This window comes from Eptesicus fuscus, chromosome 7 (assembly GCF_027574615.1).
Source record: "Eptesicus fuscus isolate TK198812 chromosome 7, DD_ASM_mEF_20220401, whole genome shotgun sequence".
NCBI lineage: Eukaryota > Metazoa > Chordata > Mammalia > Chiroptera > Vespertilionidae > Eptesicus > Eptesicus fuscus.
Window position 1 is genome coordinate 91,373,464 of NC_072479.1, and position 16,604 is coordinate 91,390,067.

At 45.3% G+C, this 16,604-nt stretch overlaps 1 protein-coding gene across 16 annotated transcripts in view; it reads right to left on the reverse strand.

The window, feature by feature from the left end:
* The window catches only part of ANKS1B (ankyrin repeat and sterile alpha motif domain containing 1B), an 808,746-nt gene that overhangs the window by 10,869 nt on the left and 781,273 nt on the right, over positions 1 to 16,604 (reverse strand). For all 16 annotated transcript variants that reach the window (XM_054719390.1, XM_054719389.1, XM_054719388.1 and 13 more), the window contains 3 exons: positions 14,964 to 14,975; positions 14,058 to 14,144; positions 5,351 to 5,488 (listed from right to left, as the gene is read on the reverse strand). In XM_054719390.1, the coding sequence (XP_054575365.1) occupies positions 5,351 to 5,488; positions 14,058 to 14,144; positions 14,964 to 14,975 (237 nt within the window). The remainder of the gene's footprint in view (positions 1 to 5,350; positions 5,489 to 14,057; positions 14,145 to 14,963; positions 14,976 to 16,604) is intronic.

The window sequence follows — 16,604 nt, forward strand, 5'->3', positions numbered from 1 at the left end:
CCGTGCCAGCCCGCCACAGTGTCCTTAATCAGTAAAGAAAAAAAATTAAAAAAAGAAAACAAAGAAAAGAAAAACCGCAGCAGAGACCGTGGGAAATCTGTCCCCTAGGACACGCTCTGACCACCAGGTAAGTAATTTATATTAACTGGGGCACCACTACGATTGGGCTGTGTTGGGAACTCCTGGTTTGAAAATCTTTTTGGCTCAAGGGTTCAACGGCATATTTGCAAGAACATTCACTATAGTGTTTAACATTTTTTCATTAACAGGGGTCTGATTAAGTACTCTGCATAGAGCCTCGGAGTGGCTCACAGGCAGCCCTTTAAAATGAAAACGGAGTCATTTAAAAAAACTGGAGAAAAGACTAAGCAAAAATATATGCATACCTACAAAACTGGGTGGCATCTATCCTTGTGTGTGGAAAACAGGGATACGATGTATCCAAGTGTTACCACTGCGTGTTGGGACTGTGGGTGAATTTCCTTCTTGGTATGTTTTGAACTTTATTCAAATGAAGATGAATAATGTTATAATCATAAGGATAAGTCTTTCCATTTTGATAATTAAAAGCGTGAGAAAAATCTAGCTCAAAAGCATCTTACTTGTTCTTTGCCGGTCACCTGGGGGTTCAGTACCCCCTCGTTCTTTGGCAGAGAGGGCTGGGCACTGTTTGCAGGGGTTGCCCTGGCTCACCTCCACGTACCAGTGGGCTGGCCATTTGTTTGGCCGACCGCGTGCTGCACACTGAAGGTTACAGAGTTTGGGAGTTGCAAGTGGGAGAAAAACGAGCATCATGGTTAAAACATGAAAGACTGCGAACATACTCTTTATAGAGAAGTGAGAATTAGCAAGGGTCTAGCAACAATCACGGCTTTAATGCTTGCTACGAACAAATTTTAAAAAACAACCTTGCTTGTTTTAAAACGATTGAATGAGGTCCTTCCCAGTTTTTAAAAATAGACCCAATACTCCCACAGAGAATGCATCAAAGTCTCCCTGATCTACCTACCTCGATTCTATGACTTAGAAATTGGACTAACCGAGTGAGTAATGTACATATATAACATATACATGTATGTCCCTTACCTATCGTGGCCTTCGAAGGATGATCACTGCAGCCTTGGGATCTGGTGGCCACTGAAATACTCAGCCCCCAACCCCCCTGTAATCCTAGCAAGCAGGGAACACCCCTTCCCTAGTTTGAGATGAGAGAGGTGGAGAGCATTGCTGAATCCATGTTTTGAACCCCACAACGTCTAGTCTCATAACACATCCTTTGTTTCTACCCAATCCTACTGCTCCCTCTTCCCCTAAAATTTCCCCTGCCGGGAAGGTGGGGTCTGGGAAGCCTTTTGTTCTATGAGGTCTGTTCCGGGCCCAGCAGGTTAGACATGTGACCAGAAATCAGCTGCCACAAGACTGCGGGTCTAGAAGGCAAAGCAGGCCTGGCGCGTGCCTGTGGGGAGGCACTGGGTTTCTGTCTTGGGAACCCCAATTCCATCTTTGCTCTAATCTTTTCATCCACCTGCCGTCTAAAGCTGAAAATACCACAAGCTGAATGGAGCGCAGATTCTAAGAAATGGGAACAGGCTTAGAGATGACTAGGTAGAACACTTCCTGAGGTGTGTGCTGCAGGCCACGCCCCCTGCAGGTCCTCTCCCCAAGAGGCTGCCTAATGCACTCGGGGAGCGGCACACTGCGCCCTCCCGGAGTCTGAGCACACGGCGCCCGGCCAGGCCCCAGAGCGAGTGAAGTATGTTCAGCTCACATGCTGGCTTTTGTCGGGGGCTTGGGCCTCCCTTCCCGGGCCACAGGATCTCTGTGGGAAAATGCTCTGAATTTCAAATCTAATGCTCCATGAACTGGAAGCACTCTAGAGGTCACCAAATTTTCTTGACGGTAGCAGACACTCAAAAACATCGTGTGACCCATAAAACGTCTACAAGGTCCAAGTGGCAATAACTTTGCAATAAAAAATGTATATGTATTCATACATGTCAGCTAAAAGATTAAATGTATATGCTTCCCTCTCTCTCCATCCCTGCCTCTTTTTCTTTTTCTTTTTCTTTTTCTTTTTCTTTTTCTTTTTCTTTTACTTTTTCTGTTTCTTCCCTTCCCTTCCCTTCCCTTCCCTTCCCTTCCCTTCCCTTCCCTTCCCTTCCCTTCCCTTCCCTTCCCTTTCTTTCCTTCTTTCTCCTCCTCCCCTCTCTCTTTACCTCCTCCCTCCCTTTCTCTCTTCATCCCTCCCTCCTTACTTTGCCATTTGGGCAGCCCAGGGGACTAACTCGTATCAAAAGAATTTTAAGGCTTCAAGACTGGACTGAATATGGAGCTGCCCTACATAAAGATACAAAATCCATGCTCAAAGAGGCTTATTTTAGCGCCAGCAAAGCTTGTTGCATCTCAGAATCGCTCAAAGGCCCAGGTCAAGGCTGGTGGCCTTTGTTACTATTTTTGAAGTCAGACAAACTGTTCACCTAGAGAGGACTGAAACGGTGGCTTTGTGGTGGGAGATGAAAATCGTTTGGAGCTGATACCGGAATCCTAAGCTAGTGAATGTCTACATGAAGTCAAACATCTGGATGAAGACTCAGAAGACGAAGCCATTCTCCACATGATTTCCAAATGGATCAGGGATAGCATGTTGGTCTCAACTACTTTCTCCCCATGTTTCATCCCAGTATCCTCATGTCGCGTACATATATAGCTAAAAACCTCAAGGGGGCAGATGGTCCATGGGTGTCATTTTTAGTCCGAATGTAGAATAATGTTTGGATACTCTTATGAAGGCAAATTAAATATTTTTAATTTAGAAAGAAATGCTACAATACTCAAGGAAAGGCTGGACTTCACCCTAAAAAGTACCGGAATATTCACGTTGACATTCAATGAAAACAAATGGAGGCAATACGCCAATACGAGGCCTGCAGAGTCGAGTTTGCTATGACTGCTATTTTATTTATGCATTGCTTCGTATTCTTTCACTTCTTTTACATGGGCAATGGGAAAACTCTGGACCATAAATACACTTCCGGCAACTCTATCTTATGTCTCTTAGCAGAAAAAGGGGCCAGGCTGTCTGTCAATGGTTATGTCAGCAGGCGAGGAGAGCGGACAGGTGGAGATGGAGCTCACGTCCAACACCTATTATTTATGAGGCACTCCACATATGTTCCTTCAGTTCTATCCCGATGAAAACCTGTGAGGTGTAAATCTTTGGACCCGTTTTATATACGAAGGATATCAACTCAGGAAAGTCCCACAGCTTGTCTAAGACCAGGGAGCGGGGAGCTGCATGGGGTGTGAACTCTGACCTGCCTGTTCTTTCCACGACAGCAGTCCAACTGCCACAGGGAAAGGGGTTTCATGCAAACCAAAATGTAGGTGGGTAGAATGGAATTTTGCTGCTTAAAGAGACAACCGCATTTCACAAGAATATGCTTACGTCACCAGAAACCTACTCCTGAAATGACTTTAATCAACCCGGTTGATCCCATGCAAAGAAACCAGAGATATTAGGAGCCACCTTTGAGGGCTTTGCGGCCCTTCCTGTTACCACATGTAACTTCTATATTAGTCTCCCCAGGCCTCCTAAAATAGAAGGAACTGTCTGATGGCACATGAACATTCTTTCCTGTTTTCAAGCCTCAAACACTGAAAGGAATGAGCCACATGCAGAATGATCCATGCTCTGGGCCTGAGTCTGACATACCTTAGAATGGTGTAAGTTTTGCATTGTGGTGGTCTGTGGTCCATGCATGTTTGTCAGAACTCAAACAGACTGTTTCAAGAAGTCTTATCCAAGACACTGAACTCCCAAGAATATGCTACACTGCAGTATCGATGTAATTCTTTCTTATGGGGTAAGAAACCATTTAAAAATATATTCTTATTGACTTCAGAGAGGAAGGGAGAGGGAGAGAGAGATAGAAACATCAATAATGAGAGAGAATCACTGATCGGCTTCCTCCTGCATGCCCCCTACTGAGGACTGAGCCCGCAACCTGGGCACATGCCCTTGACCGGAATTGCACCCGGGACCCTTTGGTCTGCAGGTTGACGCTCTATCCACTGAGCCAAACGGGTTAGGGCTGATATAATTCTTTATGTATATTTCAAACACACTGAACAGAGAAGAGCTGTCAAATTAAAGTGACATTTTAGGATTCAGATTACAAATGATTTCTTGGTTACAGCCATATCTGTCCTATGTGCTTCAAATGCAGAATGCCATTCAATTTGTACCATCTTGAAGATGTGTGTGTGTATTACGGGAACACTTGTTTTCTAGAATTGCTTTCATTTTCTAAGTTTGTAATATATGGGCTAGTTTTTAGACCTAATGACAAATAGGACTCTAAGAGGTATAACACCACGAGGACATCATTGTAAGACTAACTTCCGACTAAGCCAATGGGCCAAACGTTGGTGTTCCCAATTATTTTTGTAGGTGTTATATCAAAGTGGTGTCTGTCTGTCTGTCTCTCTTTTAAAAAATATTTTTATTGATTTCAGAGAGGAAAGGAGAGGGGGAGAGAGATAGAAACATCAATGATGAGAGAGAATCATTGATTGGCTGCCTCCTGCATGCTCCCCACTGGGGATCGAGCGCACAACCCAGGCATGTGCCCTTGACCAGAATCGAACATGGGACCCTTTAGTCCGCAGGATGATGCTCTATCCACTGAGCCAAACCAGCTAGGGCAAGGTGCTGTCTCTTGACTCCGTGCAGGCTAAGGTGTAGGGGTGGGCTGAGGGAAAGGCCACACTGCACTATTTGGGCCTTGGATGCCTTGTTTGAGGTGGGGTCTTGGGGGTGACACTGTGTACAACTTTGAGTGGTACTGGGGTTATCATCAGCTTACAGGTGAGGAAATGGTACCCAGAGCCTGCAAGTGCTTTACGCAAGGCATATGGTATAAATTTGACTGCTATTCAAAATGGAAATCCACAAATACTGTATGAGGCACTGACATTTATTTTTCGTCCAAACAAACCCAGACTATTATGTCCTACTATTCAGAAACAGCCACCAGAGAAACCGACAGGCCCAGTGAAGGAACAAGGAGGCTGGAAGACACTTCCTATATTTTGATCCCAGAGAAAGAAAGGGGTTCGCCAAATCTGAAAAGCGAAGTTAGTAGCTGAAGAATGACATTTTCGATACTAGGCAGAAGTGGAGTGATATAGAAAAAACTCAGGAAAACTGAGTCTGCACAAGACCTTATGCTAGGTATACCTTCGTTTTTGGTACACGTGCCAAAGTAGCTTAATGGCAAGTTGGGCTTTCAATACATTCCAGGAACATTTGGGAAAAGACTTAAACTGTCCCTAGAGGGCGGCTACTCACCACATCGAAGGCGGTAAACACGTGACAGTAGTGGTGATTGGACTTCAAATCCTTCGTGATGTAAGCAAACGTGGAGAGGTCTTCCGGGTCCTGGGCGGCACAGGAGATGTTACGAATTTCATGCTCGGCAATTATGTTCTGGAAGAAATGACATGAACGACCATTGCTTTCCTTTGCAAACCAGCCTATTTTATTTTATTATTATTTTTTTTAAATCCTCACTCGAGGATATTTTTTCCATTGAATTTTAGAGAGAGTGGAAAGGAGAGGGAGAGACAGAAACACCGATGGGAGAGAGACACATCGACTGGTTGTTTCCCACATGCCCTCGACCAGGGCTGGGAGCCTGCAACTGAGGAAGGTGCCCTTGACCGGAATCGAACTCGGGACCCTTCAGTCCGCAGGCCGATGCTCTATCCACTGAGCCAAACCAGCCAGGGCACAAACCAGCATATTTTAGAACCAAGGCAAATGAACAGAGAAGCAGCTGCTTCCTCCCTTTCTAGAATGTTCTAGACCAGAAACATTCAAAGTGATCCAACACACTCTCCGTGGGAAAGTGTATGCCAGGTCTGGAAGGCATGTCTTCGTTTAATTAAAAACAACCTGAAATAGTCACAGCCTGGAGCAGCGGTGCTCACCAGGTGCTGCGCACAGAAGCGGTCGGGGTGGCAGCCACTTCTTTATAAAGAGGAACTGCTAATCACTTTCCTGTCTCCATTCCCCACGGGCACCTGTGGATCGGCAGGGCGGCCTCCTCCTGCCACGGTCTGCATGCTGGGAGGAACTCTGCCCCAAGGAGGCGGATCCGCACCATCGTCCCACCCACTGTCTGCTCCCTGCCCCCCCCCCCCCCCCGCCCCCCCCCCCAGAGCCAAGGTCGGTGCAGAAGAAGGCAGCAGGCAGGCAGAAGCATCAAAGAGCTGTCTCTCTCTCTCTCTCTCTTTTTAAAATATATTTTTATTGATTTCAGAGAGGAAGGGAGAGGGAGAGAGAGATAGAAACATCAATGATGAGAAAGAATCATTGATTGGCTGCCTCCTGCATGCTCCCCACTGGGGATCGAGCCTGCAACCCGGGCATGTGCCCTTGACCAGAATCGAACATGGGACCCTTTAGTCCACAGGCTGATGCTCTATCCACTGAGCCAAACCAGCTAGGGCAAGGTGCTGTCTCTTGACTCCGTGCAGGCTAAGGTGTAGGGGTGGGCTGAGGGAAAGGCCACACTGCACTATTTGGGCCTTGGATGCCTTGTTTGAGGTGGGGTCTTGGGGGTGACACTATGTACAAGTTTGAGTGGTACTGGGGTTATCATCAACTTACAGGTGAGGAAATGGTACCCAGAGCCTGCAAGTGCTTTACGCAAGGCTTATGGTAGAGCTGGGATTGCAATGTGGGGTTGCCTGACTGTAGAGTTCAGGCTCTTTCAAATAATTTTTAAAATATATATTTTTATTGATTTCAGAGAGGAAGGGAAAGAGATAGAAACATCAATAAAAAAAAAAAAGAAGAAGAAACATCAATGATGAGAGAGAATCTTTGATCAGCTGCCTCTTGCATGCCCCACACTGGGGATCAAGCCTGCAACCTGGGCATGTGTCCTAATTGGGAATTGAAGTGTGACCTCCTGGTTCATAGGTCGGCATTCAACCACTGAGCCACACTGGCCGGGCTCTTTCAAATAATTTTGATGCCCCTCATCCCTACCCAGCTCTCCTTGGTTTAACATAATTTCATTTTTCTCTCTGTAGCATTTCTTTATGCCATCTCTCTGCCAGCACCCTCATCCCATCCTCTGAGGATCACTGGTGGGAGGTGAGTGAGGAAAGGTGTAAGTACCATTATCCTGAAGCACAAGATGACTAAGGAGCATCGTTGGCTGCAGATCTCTGTTAGAAACTTCTTTTGACACATAGATGTATTTAAAAAGCAAAAAATTTTCACATAATAATTTTTTATCTTATAATATCCCATTTATGTTTTCTGCAGTTGTCATAGATCTAAAACCCTCAATACTTTAGTTAGCCTAATTGGGTTTTAATTGCACAGTCTTAAATAACCTGTCGGCAATATAATGTTCCATGTATACCCATCAATGTCTACAAAGACGTACAAAATGTCCTTCCCTGCCAGCAGCCCCAGCGAGGACTTCATGTCCCTCACTCTCCTGAGCTGTGTGGCTGGGAAGCAATTACAGAATTAACACATAAAAGAAAATTAAATTAAGACATCCTTCACCAGGGCCATGTCTGTTGACATTACATGCAGTGCTCTGTCAACTGTAACTCAAATTGAAACTGGAATCCCATAAACAAGTAACATTCTATTGCAAGATACACGGTTTCGAAACAGAAGGTCATGAGCCTCTTCTGGCATTCAGATAGCATTTCTTTGAGTAGAAATATAAATTAGGAATAAGTGAGTCTTAAAATGAATTTAAAAATAATAAGATCTACAAAGTCTTTACAGGTACGGTAGAGGCAGGTGCTAAGAGCCTCTACCATCATTTTAATTGGGGGGGGGGGGGCTGTCAGTACCTCGGGAAGTCTGTCTGGGTGGATCTGGTCTCACCTGTCCAGGATTCACTATTACCAGAAACAGAACTTTGGCTCCAACTGTTAACTAAATTGGCATTTCGTGTTCTGGTTTTTTTTTTTGTGTGTGTTAATCCTCACCCAAGGACATTTTTCCCATTGATTTTTAGAGAGAGTGGAAGGGAGGGGGAGAGACACAGAGAGAGAAACACTGATGTGAGACACACATCGATTGTTGCCTCCCCCTTGCACCCCAACCCAGCCAGTGATTGGGTTGGGGGATTGAGCCTGCAACTGAGGTACATGCCCTTGATCAGAATCGAACCTGCAACCCTTCAGTCTGAGCCAAACCGGCTAGGGCCATTTCGTGTTCTTGAGATCATTTACCAGCATAAAGTGGATCAACTTCTTGGGAAAGCATTACAGTGAAAAGTGCCCCGTGGTTTTTATTGCACTAAATTTCCTGAATCTTGCCAAATGATAAGATGTCATACTTGATGATTTTCAATGGTGTATGATAGCATTGTGGCCCTGGGCCTGTGTAGGGAGGTTTTTTTTTTTTAATTTTTAAATTGATTTCAGAGAGGAAGGGAGAGGGAGAGAGAGAGATAGAAACATCAATGATGAGAGGGAATCATTGATAGGCTGCCTCCTGCATGTTCCCTACTGGAGATTGAGCCTACAACCCAGGCATATGCCCTTGACCGGAATTGAACCCTGACCTCCTGGTTCATAGGTCGACACTCAACCACTAAGCCACGCCAGCCGGGCTAGGGAGGTTTTTTTTTTTTTTTAGCAAAACTTGATATATCCACAGTGCCAAAATGTGGTGAGGACCTGGGACCTCACTACTGAAAAATTGACATCATCATGAGGGACAGGTAACACACCTCAGTTTAAAATGAACTCCTACATTGCTCAGCCCCCACACTTATGCATGTTCTACGGAGCCTAGAGGTTTAAAAAGGCTCAAGAGAAGGACAGGGAGGGGCTCACTCTGCCCTGACTTTGGGATAGAAAGTTGGGCAACAACTACCTCCTTCAACAAGGAGAGACTGTGTGTCCATCTGTTGCCTTTCACCGTGTTGAAGAACAGCTGAAGAGGTGCCTCGCCGGCAGGTGTGGAGCAGAAGTTTTGGTCCAGACAATTAATAGAGAAGTTCTGAGAAGGATGTGTGATAATGAAGTGATGGAGCCTACATCGGCCTCTATCTGCTTTCCTCGCTCTGGGCTCCGACAGGTAGGGCCCCCCAAACAGACCGAGCAGCCCCGGCCCAGGGCTAACTTGAGACACCTGCAGAGTAGGTGATGCTAATGAGAACAGCACACATGCTCCATGGGCTCTTAATCTGACTTCAAAAAACAACAGGCACTTGTTTAAGCAAATGTTCTATTTTGTGCCTAAAAAAAATAGGCTATGCCCTGTTTGAACTTGGCATTCAAAACGAGCAAACAAACAAAACCCAAACCCTGGCGCGGGCCGTTCCTAACTTAGCCAGGTGCGAAGATTGAGGAGGGGGCCGGGCAGGAGGCCAGATACAGCCCACCCTCATCCAAGCTCTGGACATGGGGATGTGTCACCTCTGGGAGACCCTGCTGACTAAACGGTCACAGTCCTCTGGGCCGAATGCTACGCCAGAGCTGCCTCTGAGCTACGGAGCTACATGATGTGCTTCATCTACAACATTTTGGTACTAAATCAATTCCAAGTTCCATTTTTAAATTAAAAAAATATATATTTGTTGATTTCAGAGAGGAAGGGAGAGAGGGAGGGAGAGAGGGAGAGAGAGGAGAGAGAGAGAGAGAGAGAGAGAGAGAGAGAGAGAGAGAATCAATGATGAGAGAGAATCACTGATCGGCTGCCTCCTGCGCGCCCCACTGGGGAGCAAGCATGAAACCCGGGCATGTGCCCTTGACTGGAATCAAACCCAGGATCCTTCAGTCCACAGGCCAATGCTCTACCCACTGAGCCAAACTGGCAAGGGCCAAGTTCCATTTAAAAAAAAAATATTTATTGATTTTTTTACAGAGAGGAAGGGAGAGGGATAGAGAGTTAGAAACATTGATGAGAGAGAAACATCGATCAGCTGCCTCCCGCACACCCGCAACCAGGGTATATGCCCTTGACCGGAATCGAACTTGGGACCTTTCAGTCCGCAGGCCGACGCTCTGTCCACTGAGCCAAACCGGTCAGGGCGAAGTTCCATTTTTAACTTAAGATCATTTTCCACTCTTCCTTCAAATAGTAGGATTCATGATTTGTTTCCTAAGTTATCAGGCAATAAATTTGAGTTTACAACTAGGTAGCTAACCCTTCCTCTTGAACTCAGCCAAAGCCACTTACTAGAGTAAAAGGGAAAGAATGCTTTTCGGGAGGGTTTAGCTTTCTCATATCTAATGGGGGCCCAGAGGAATGGAAGAGTAATTAACACAATCATCTGTTATACTTCAAACTAGTTGGTGGAAGGCAGCTGTGGAGTAACAGAAAAAGTGTTAGGCTAGGGCAGTGGTCGGCAAACGCGGCTTGCGAGCCACATGTGGCTCTTTGGCCCCTTGAGTGTTCTAAGGCCACTTCTTCAAAATAGACTCGCCCAGGCTGAAAACCGACTTCTGCACATGGGCCACGAAGTTTCAATCGCGCTGTACGTGCACGCCCGCACGTGGTATTTTGTGGAAGAGCCACACTCAAGGGGCCAAAGAGCTGTATGTGGCTCGTGACCCGCGGTTTGCCGACCACTTGGTTAGGAGGTGGGAAAGTCAAGTTTTAGTCCTTCTCCAAGACCAATTGGCTGTGTGACTGTGGGGCAATCCCTTAACCACTCTACTTGTCCAGGTCAGGTTGAACCAACCCCTCAATTGTACCAAGGCAGGGTTAAAGAGATGTAGTGGTTAGAAGAGGGCTGTTTATGAAGAAAGTGCAATGAAAACATCTACACTAATAAAAGAGAAAGATGCAAATTGACCATACCTCCACGATGCCTACCAGCCAATCAGGAGTGAGTATGCAAACTAACCCAACAAAATGGTGGGTTAATTTGCATACGCAGGCATGGAGTGAAGACTGAAGGCTCTGCTGTGGCCAGAGCCAAGCCTGAAGGCTGAAGACTTGGCTCCACTGTGGCCTGGGTCCTGGGTGACAGAGGAAAACTGGTGCCGGCAGCCAGGGGAAGGAAGGCCTACTGTACGAATCTTTGTGCAACGGGGCCTCTAGTCAAATATAAATGTTAAGGTGTGACTGGGTTGAGCCTAATTACAGGCCTAGTGGTCACTAGCAACTAAAGGTGCCAAGTCTTCCAATATGTCTACATGTCCCACGTCCTTCTCTTCAAATCAAAGTGCTCACCAAGATAACACTTCCCAGGGGAGAAATCTCTGGTATGGACCAACAGCAGGACTCTGGAGTTTATGTACCTGCTCCTTTCTGGCTGTGGGCATTAGAGGTCGGTCTTTGCTACAGAACAGAGTGTCATACAAAGATGCCACTGCAAACACTGCTAGCATCTAGGTGTCTGAGCACAGTTCCTTCCATGCCACAACCTGAGGGGTCAGGGTCCTTCAATTGTGGGCCCTCCATGACTTCTGAAACCAGTCCTGCAGCCCTGGTTGGTGGTAGTGTTGCTCAGCCTTCTATAGTCAAACCCCACCAGTGTGGCATTGCACCATTGCTTTTTTCTACTCTTCCAAATACTGCCTGTCTACTTTAGTCCTCACACAGCAACTCCTAGACTACTGTCCTGAGTCCCTTGCTCTCTCCCAATCCACTGTCAGATTGGGGCAGATCAGCTACATTGCAGGACACTGGGATGGTGACCCTGGATAGCCAGTTGAGGTCAATGTCCCCACATTACTGAAGAATCCAGGCACAGCCCTGGCCTGTGTAGCTCAGTTGGTTGGGTGTCAGCCCCATGCAGCAAAAGGTTCGATTCCTGGTCAGGGCATATGCCTGGGTTGTGGGCTCGATCCCCAGTGGGGGGCATGTAAGAGGCAGCCTATCAATATTTTGCTATCACATAGATGTTTCTTTGTCTCTCTCCCTGTCCCTTCCTCTCTCTCTGTAAAAATCAATAAAGAATATATATATATGTGTATGTATGTATATGTGTGTATATACATACATACATACATACAAAATCCAGGCACATAGTCATATAGTCATAAAGAGGCTGGCTCCACCTATTACCGACATATACACCTTGCCTTTGCTCTAGATTTGAAAATATGCAGAGGACTACTATGAGGACTTAAAACATATGCTGGCCTTCTTTATTTAGTGTCTTTATTCACCCCAAATTACCTTTTGCATATATTTTGGTGCTTATACTTTTTTTTAACAGTAGTATATAGTACTTTCTTTTTTTGGTACATATAGTACTTCCAAAGAGTAGTCATCTCTGAGCAGAGATCTATCTAATTATTGGCGGTTGAAGCTTGCTAAAGTTGTTCATCTAAGTGAGTGTCAAACTCACACACTGAAAATATATTGCTATTCATGGTTTTCAAATGCAAATGGGGCGGAGACAGTTGCTCCAGGTTAGAAAAAACTCCATGTGCCAAAGCCATTCTTGAAATGTAGACATAGTGGTGGCAATGATATCTTCAGTGAGTTTGGGAACTTTTAAAATCAACTGACTATCATTTAAGGATAACGCAAGTTTATGCTCCAATAAAAATGTTTCCCAGAAATAAAAAAGCAAATCAATTGGGATTTTTCTGATTAAGTCTCCACAATTGACCAACAGTAACTGTCACCAACCCATTGCAGAGTTGAAACTAACGTTGCACGTATTGACTTTGATATTGTCAGCCAGCATGATCATGCCGGGTTATAAGCTTTCTGCTTGGTTTTCAGAACTGTTTCTAAACCTGGGAGGTTGTTTCCTTAAGTAGATTTGGGGGGCTTGGGCATATCTGACTGCTGGTGTGGCAATCTCCTTCATTACAGAAAAAAATCAAGAAAACTTCGAATTGGTTGATTCAGATGCTTGGGTTTAGTGTAGACACCCAAGGGTCACTGCCCATGGGACTTCCCATGGTATCTGAATCTGGCTGCCCTGCCCTGCCCTGCCCTTACGTTCACCTGTTCCATGACTTTCAGCTCCCAGCGGGGAGGTCTGGGTGGGGAAGTCCAGAAAACAAATGGTATTCACCAGTGGTGATCACCTCATTCCCCTCCTTCTATACTTCGTCAGTTGGAAGGTGTAGAAATAAAACACATGGACATTGGGGGTCTTGTGAGAAGGAGCCAGTCAGCTTTGCATTTAGGTAGAATGACCATGTCATACCGAAGCTTTCTGGCACTGTCATCTTCGCCAAGAAAGGAACTGCAGAACACCTTTTAAGTAAAATGCAACCCAGTTGTCCACACTCAGAACTAAGGCCCTCAACTCTTCCCACTGGGCGTACAAAGTCCCAGCAGAGCCCAGCACAGTTTGGCTTTCTTTTCTGATTGTGTCTCTTAAGAAAACAACACAGCCCAGCCAGCGTGGCTCAATTGTTGGGCATCGAACTATGAACCAGGAGGTCATGGTTCAATTCCCAGATTTCCAATTAAGTCTCCACAGTGTGGGGCCTGTAGGAGGCAGCCGATCAATGATTCTCTCATCATTGATGTTTCTCTCCTCTCCCTTCCTCACTGAAATAAAAAATAACAGTATTAAATAAAGAAAACAATACAGCTGTAATTCTCTTTTCCATCTCAGTAGCTGAGAATTAAATGCAACTATAAAATATCAATGTCAGAAAATGTGTTCCTTGGTGAGGTTTTCATTACATGTATCAAATGAGAGGGCATATACCTCTAGAGAAACGGAAAGTCAAATGTCTAACAGGATGATATTGCTTTATTTTCGATCCATACACATTTTTTTTTCCATTCTAATGTTCTCTGGATCCAAAGGGACAAGCCAGAGTGGCCCCGATCTATTAGAGAAAGCTCCATAGACACATGAAAGCAGAGTATATAAAAAGAATCCTAGGTCAAATCCCCAGAATGACATGTGCCCTTCTGTATACATGTGTGAGTGTGTCTGCAGTTGTGGTTAGGGAGCAGGAAGTTCAGGGAGTAGGGAGTGATTAACATGGGGCATGTTGGTCATGATGGGAAGCGAAGGATGTTAGATCACATACTCAGGACTGTATCTGGTATCTAAGCCAGGGAGAGGTGCAGTACCCACCTTATTTGTGGCATCAATAAATTTGACTCCTTTATATGAGACTGAAAGAATAATAGTAGGGACCTTCTTCATTTGCTCGGTGGACTTCTGAAATTAAAATTAGAAAGCTGTTAGAGCAGTTTGTGTTGCATGGCAACTGAAGCACATAATTTTTTCTCTTGAAAAAGATAAAAACGAGCTCTACACACACACACACACACACACACACACACACACGCACGCACACACCAAACGCACTCTCATTTAAATGTTATGTCTCCCTTCTCCTGGGCTCAGCTATGGTTTCCCCCCCCCCCAAAGGAGAAACGCATGGCACTGCCTCCCACGGTGATCACAAGCAACGATTCTTCCGACTCGAATTAGACCATGTCAAGTTTAACTCCAAGGGTGAGGTTAGCATTAATAAAATATATACCTCCTCTCCTTTTTTCCCAGTCACTCTCTTTCTTCAGGGCACAAGGTCTACTCTAAATACGTAAAAAAGGGATTTAGAACACATCGCTATGCATTTTTCTTGACCCTGGCCAAATCTGCGACAGCTGATCGTATATTTACAGCAGAATCACCGTGGCCACACAGGATGTAATGCGGCCTGTGACAACTAAGCCGTCTGGGTGCAGCCTGTGCTCCGAGCCGCAGCACCGGCCGGTCCAGGCAACCCACTTTGCCATTTAGCGCTGCTCCGTTCTCTTAAGGCCAATCTCACGGTAGATGCTCGCACTGGCTTAGCGCACTGAGAGTGTGCAGCTTACAGCTTCATGCATCTGCAAGAAGTTTCTGCGCAATTTAGTATGTGCCTCTTCCGTTTGGTTGTACCACTCATCACAGGTCACCGGCAGTCTGTTTACTTCTTCCCCGCTATGGATACTCCCCTAACAATCACATCCCACATCCAGAAGGACCTACCTGACAGTTAGCCTGATGCGTTTTCCAGGCAAGACAGGTGGGAACATAACAGGAAAGAAAACAGATAAAAAGGTGAGTGGAAACCATTTCAGTAACCCGCCAACCACACACACTCATTAAAAAGCAAACAGAAGGGGCTTGATGGCTCTCTGTGGATGCAGCGAAACCGCTATTTTAGAAACGCTGCAGGCTTTACAGACCCGCCTCTCCGTGTCTTCTGTTTGCTCATCATTCTGTTTACTGCACTGCACAGTCTTATGACTGACATGCAGGAACCTTCCGCCGTGAGCGGTCCACTACCAGCCGTCTTGTGTATATTAGGGGAGTTGGGAGACAATAGGAACTTTTTTGATTTCTTCATTTACATGTACCTTCCAATTTTCTGTTTTTTGAATTCTGACATGGGACCAGAACGAAAGGAAGCTTTTAGTTGGATAGTGTGAATGATAGCCATTGAACTCAATAATGATAATTATACTGCCTCTCTCACTTGAGCCACCCAAAAGGTGATTTTGTCCTGGTTATTTTGACACATCTTTTTGATAGTTACTATACCCATTTCAAAGATAAAGATAATGGATTTCTAAGAGGATTCCTACCTAGTATTTATTAGGTGTTTCATACAGTATAAAAAAGCAGCTCTTTTGAAGGGCTTTTTTTGTTGTTAATCCTCAACTGAGAAAATTTTTTTCCATTGATTTTTAGAGAGAGTGGAAGGGAGGGAAGGAGAAGTAAGACAAGAAGAAGGGAGAGGGAGAGAGAGGGGGAGGGAGGGAGAGAGGGAGAGAGGGAGAGAGAGAGAGAAACATCTCTGTGAGAGAGACACATGGATTGGTTATCTCCCTCATATACCCCGACCGGGGTTGGGGATCAAACCTTCACCCCAGGTATGTGTCCTTGACCAGAAACGGAACCCGAGACCCTCCAGTGCTTTAACTACTGAGCAACACGGGCCAGGGCTTGAAGGGCTTTTTAACTAGTTTTAAAATAACCCAGACTCACCAATTTTCTTTTGTGATTGCCAAAAAAAGATACTATGAAATTGGGATGTAAGGTTAGATATTTTTACTTTTTTAATGCTTTATCCAACCAACTCTTAAGCATGTGCAAGATAAATCACAGGCCAGGCTAGGAGAAATGATGTGCAGTGTGCTGATTTTAAGGCAAAGTGGTGGGTTGAACTCTGGAAAGAGAGAGGGCTATGGCAGGCACGGGAAGGGGCTTGGTGGGCTGAATGTGAAATTTGTGAAGAATTCTTTGCAAAGAGTAACAATGGATTGCAACGAAACACCTCGCCCATCTCTTGCCAAGAATATATTCTCCCGAACAGATCTATTGGTAACATGAAACAATATTTAACTAACATAAGGTTAAAATATCAACATTTATTTAGTAATTAAGAACCCCCCTCCCAAATTAAAAATTAAAACAAGAAAAACCCATTTGTCATTCATTTTAGCAGTTGAGTGGTTATATTAGGCAGCTCATTGGGCTCTGGAAAAACTCAGAATCTATTTCAGGGGATGTGAAACAGACCTCAAATTGTGTGCTAGCTACAGTCGGCTGAAAAGGGCTGTCTGAAGGGCTGTGTTGAGAAGGATTCTGAGCCTGTGTCTGGGCTTGTGGGAAAGAGGGCTGGGG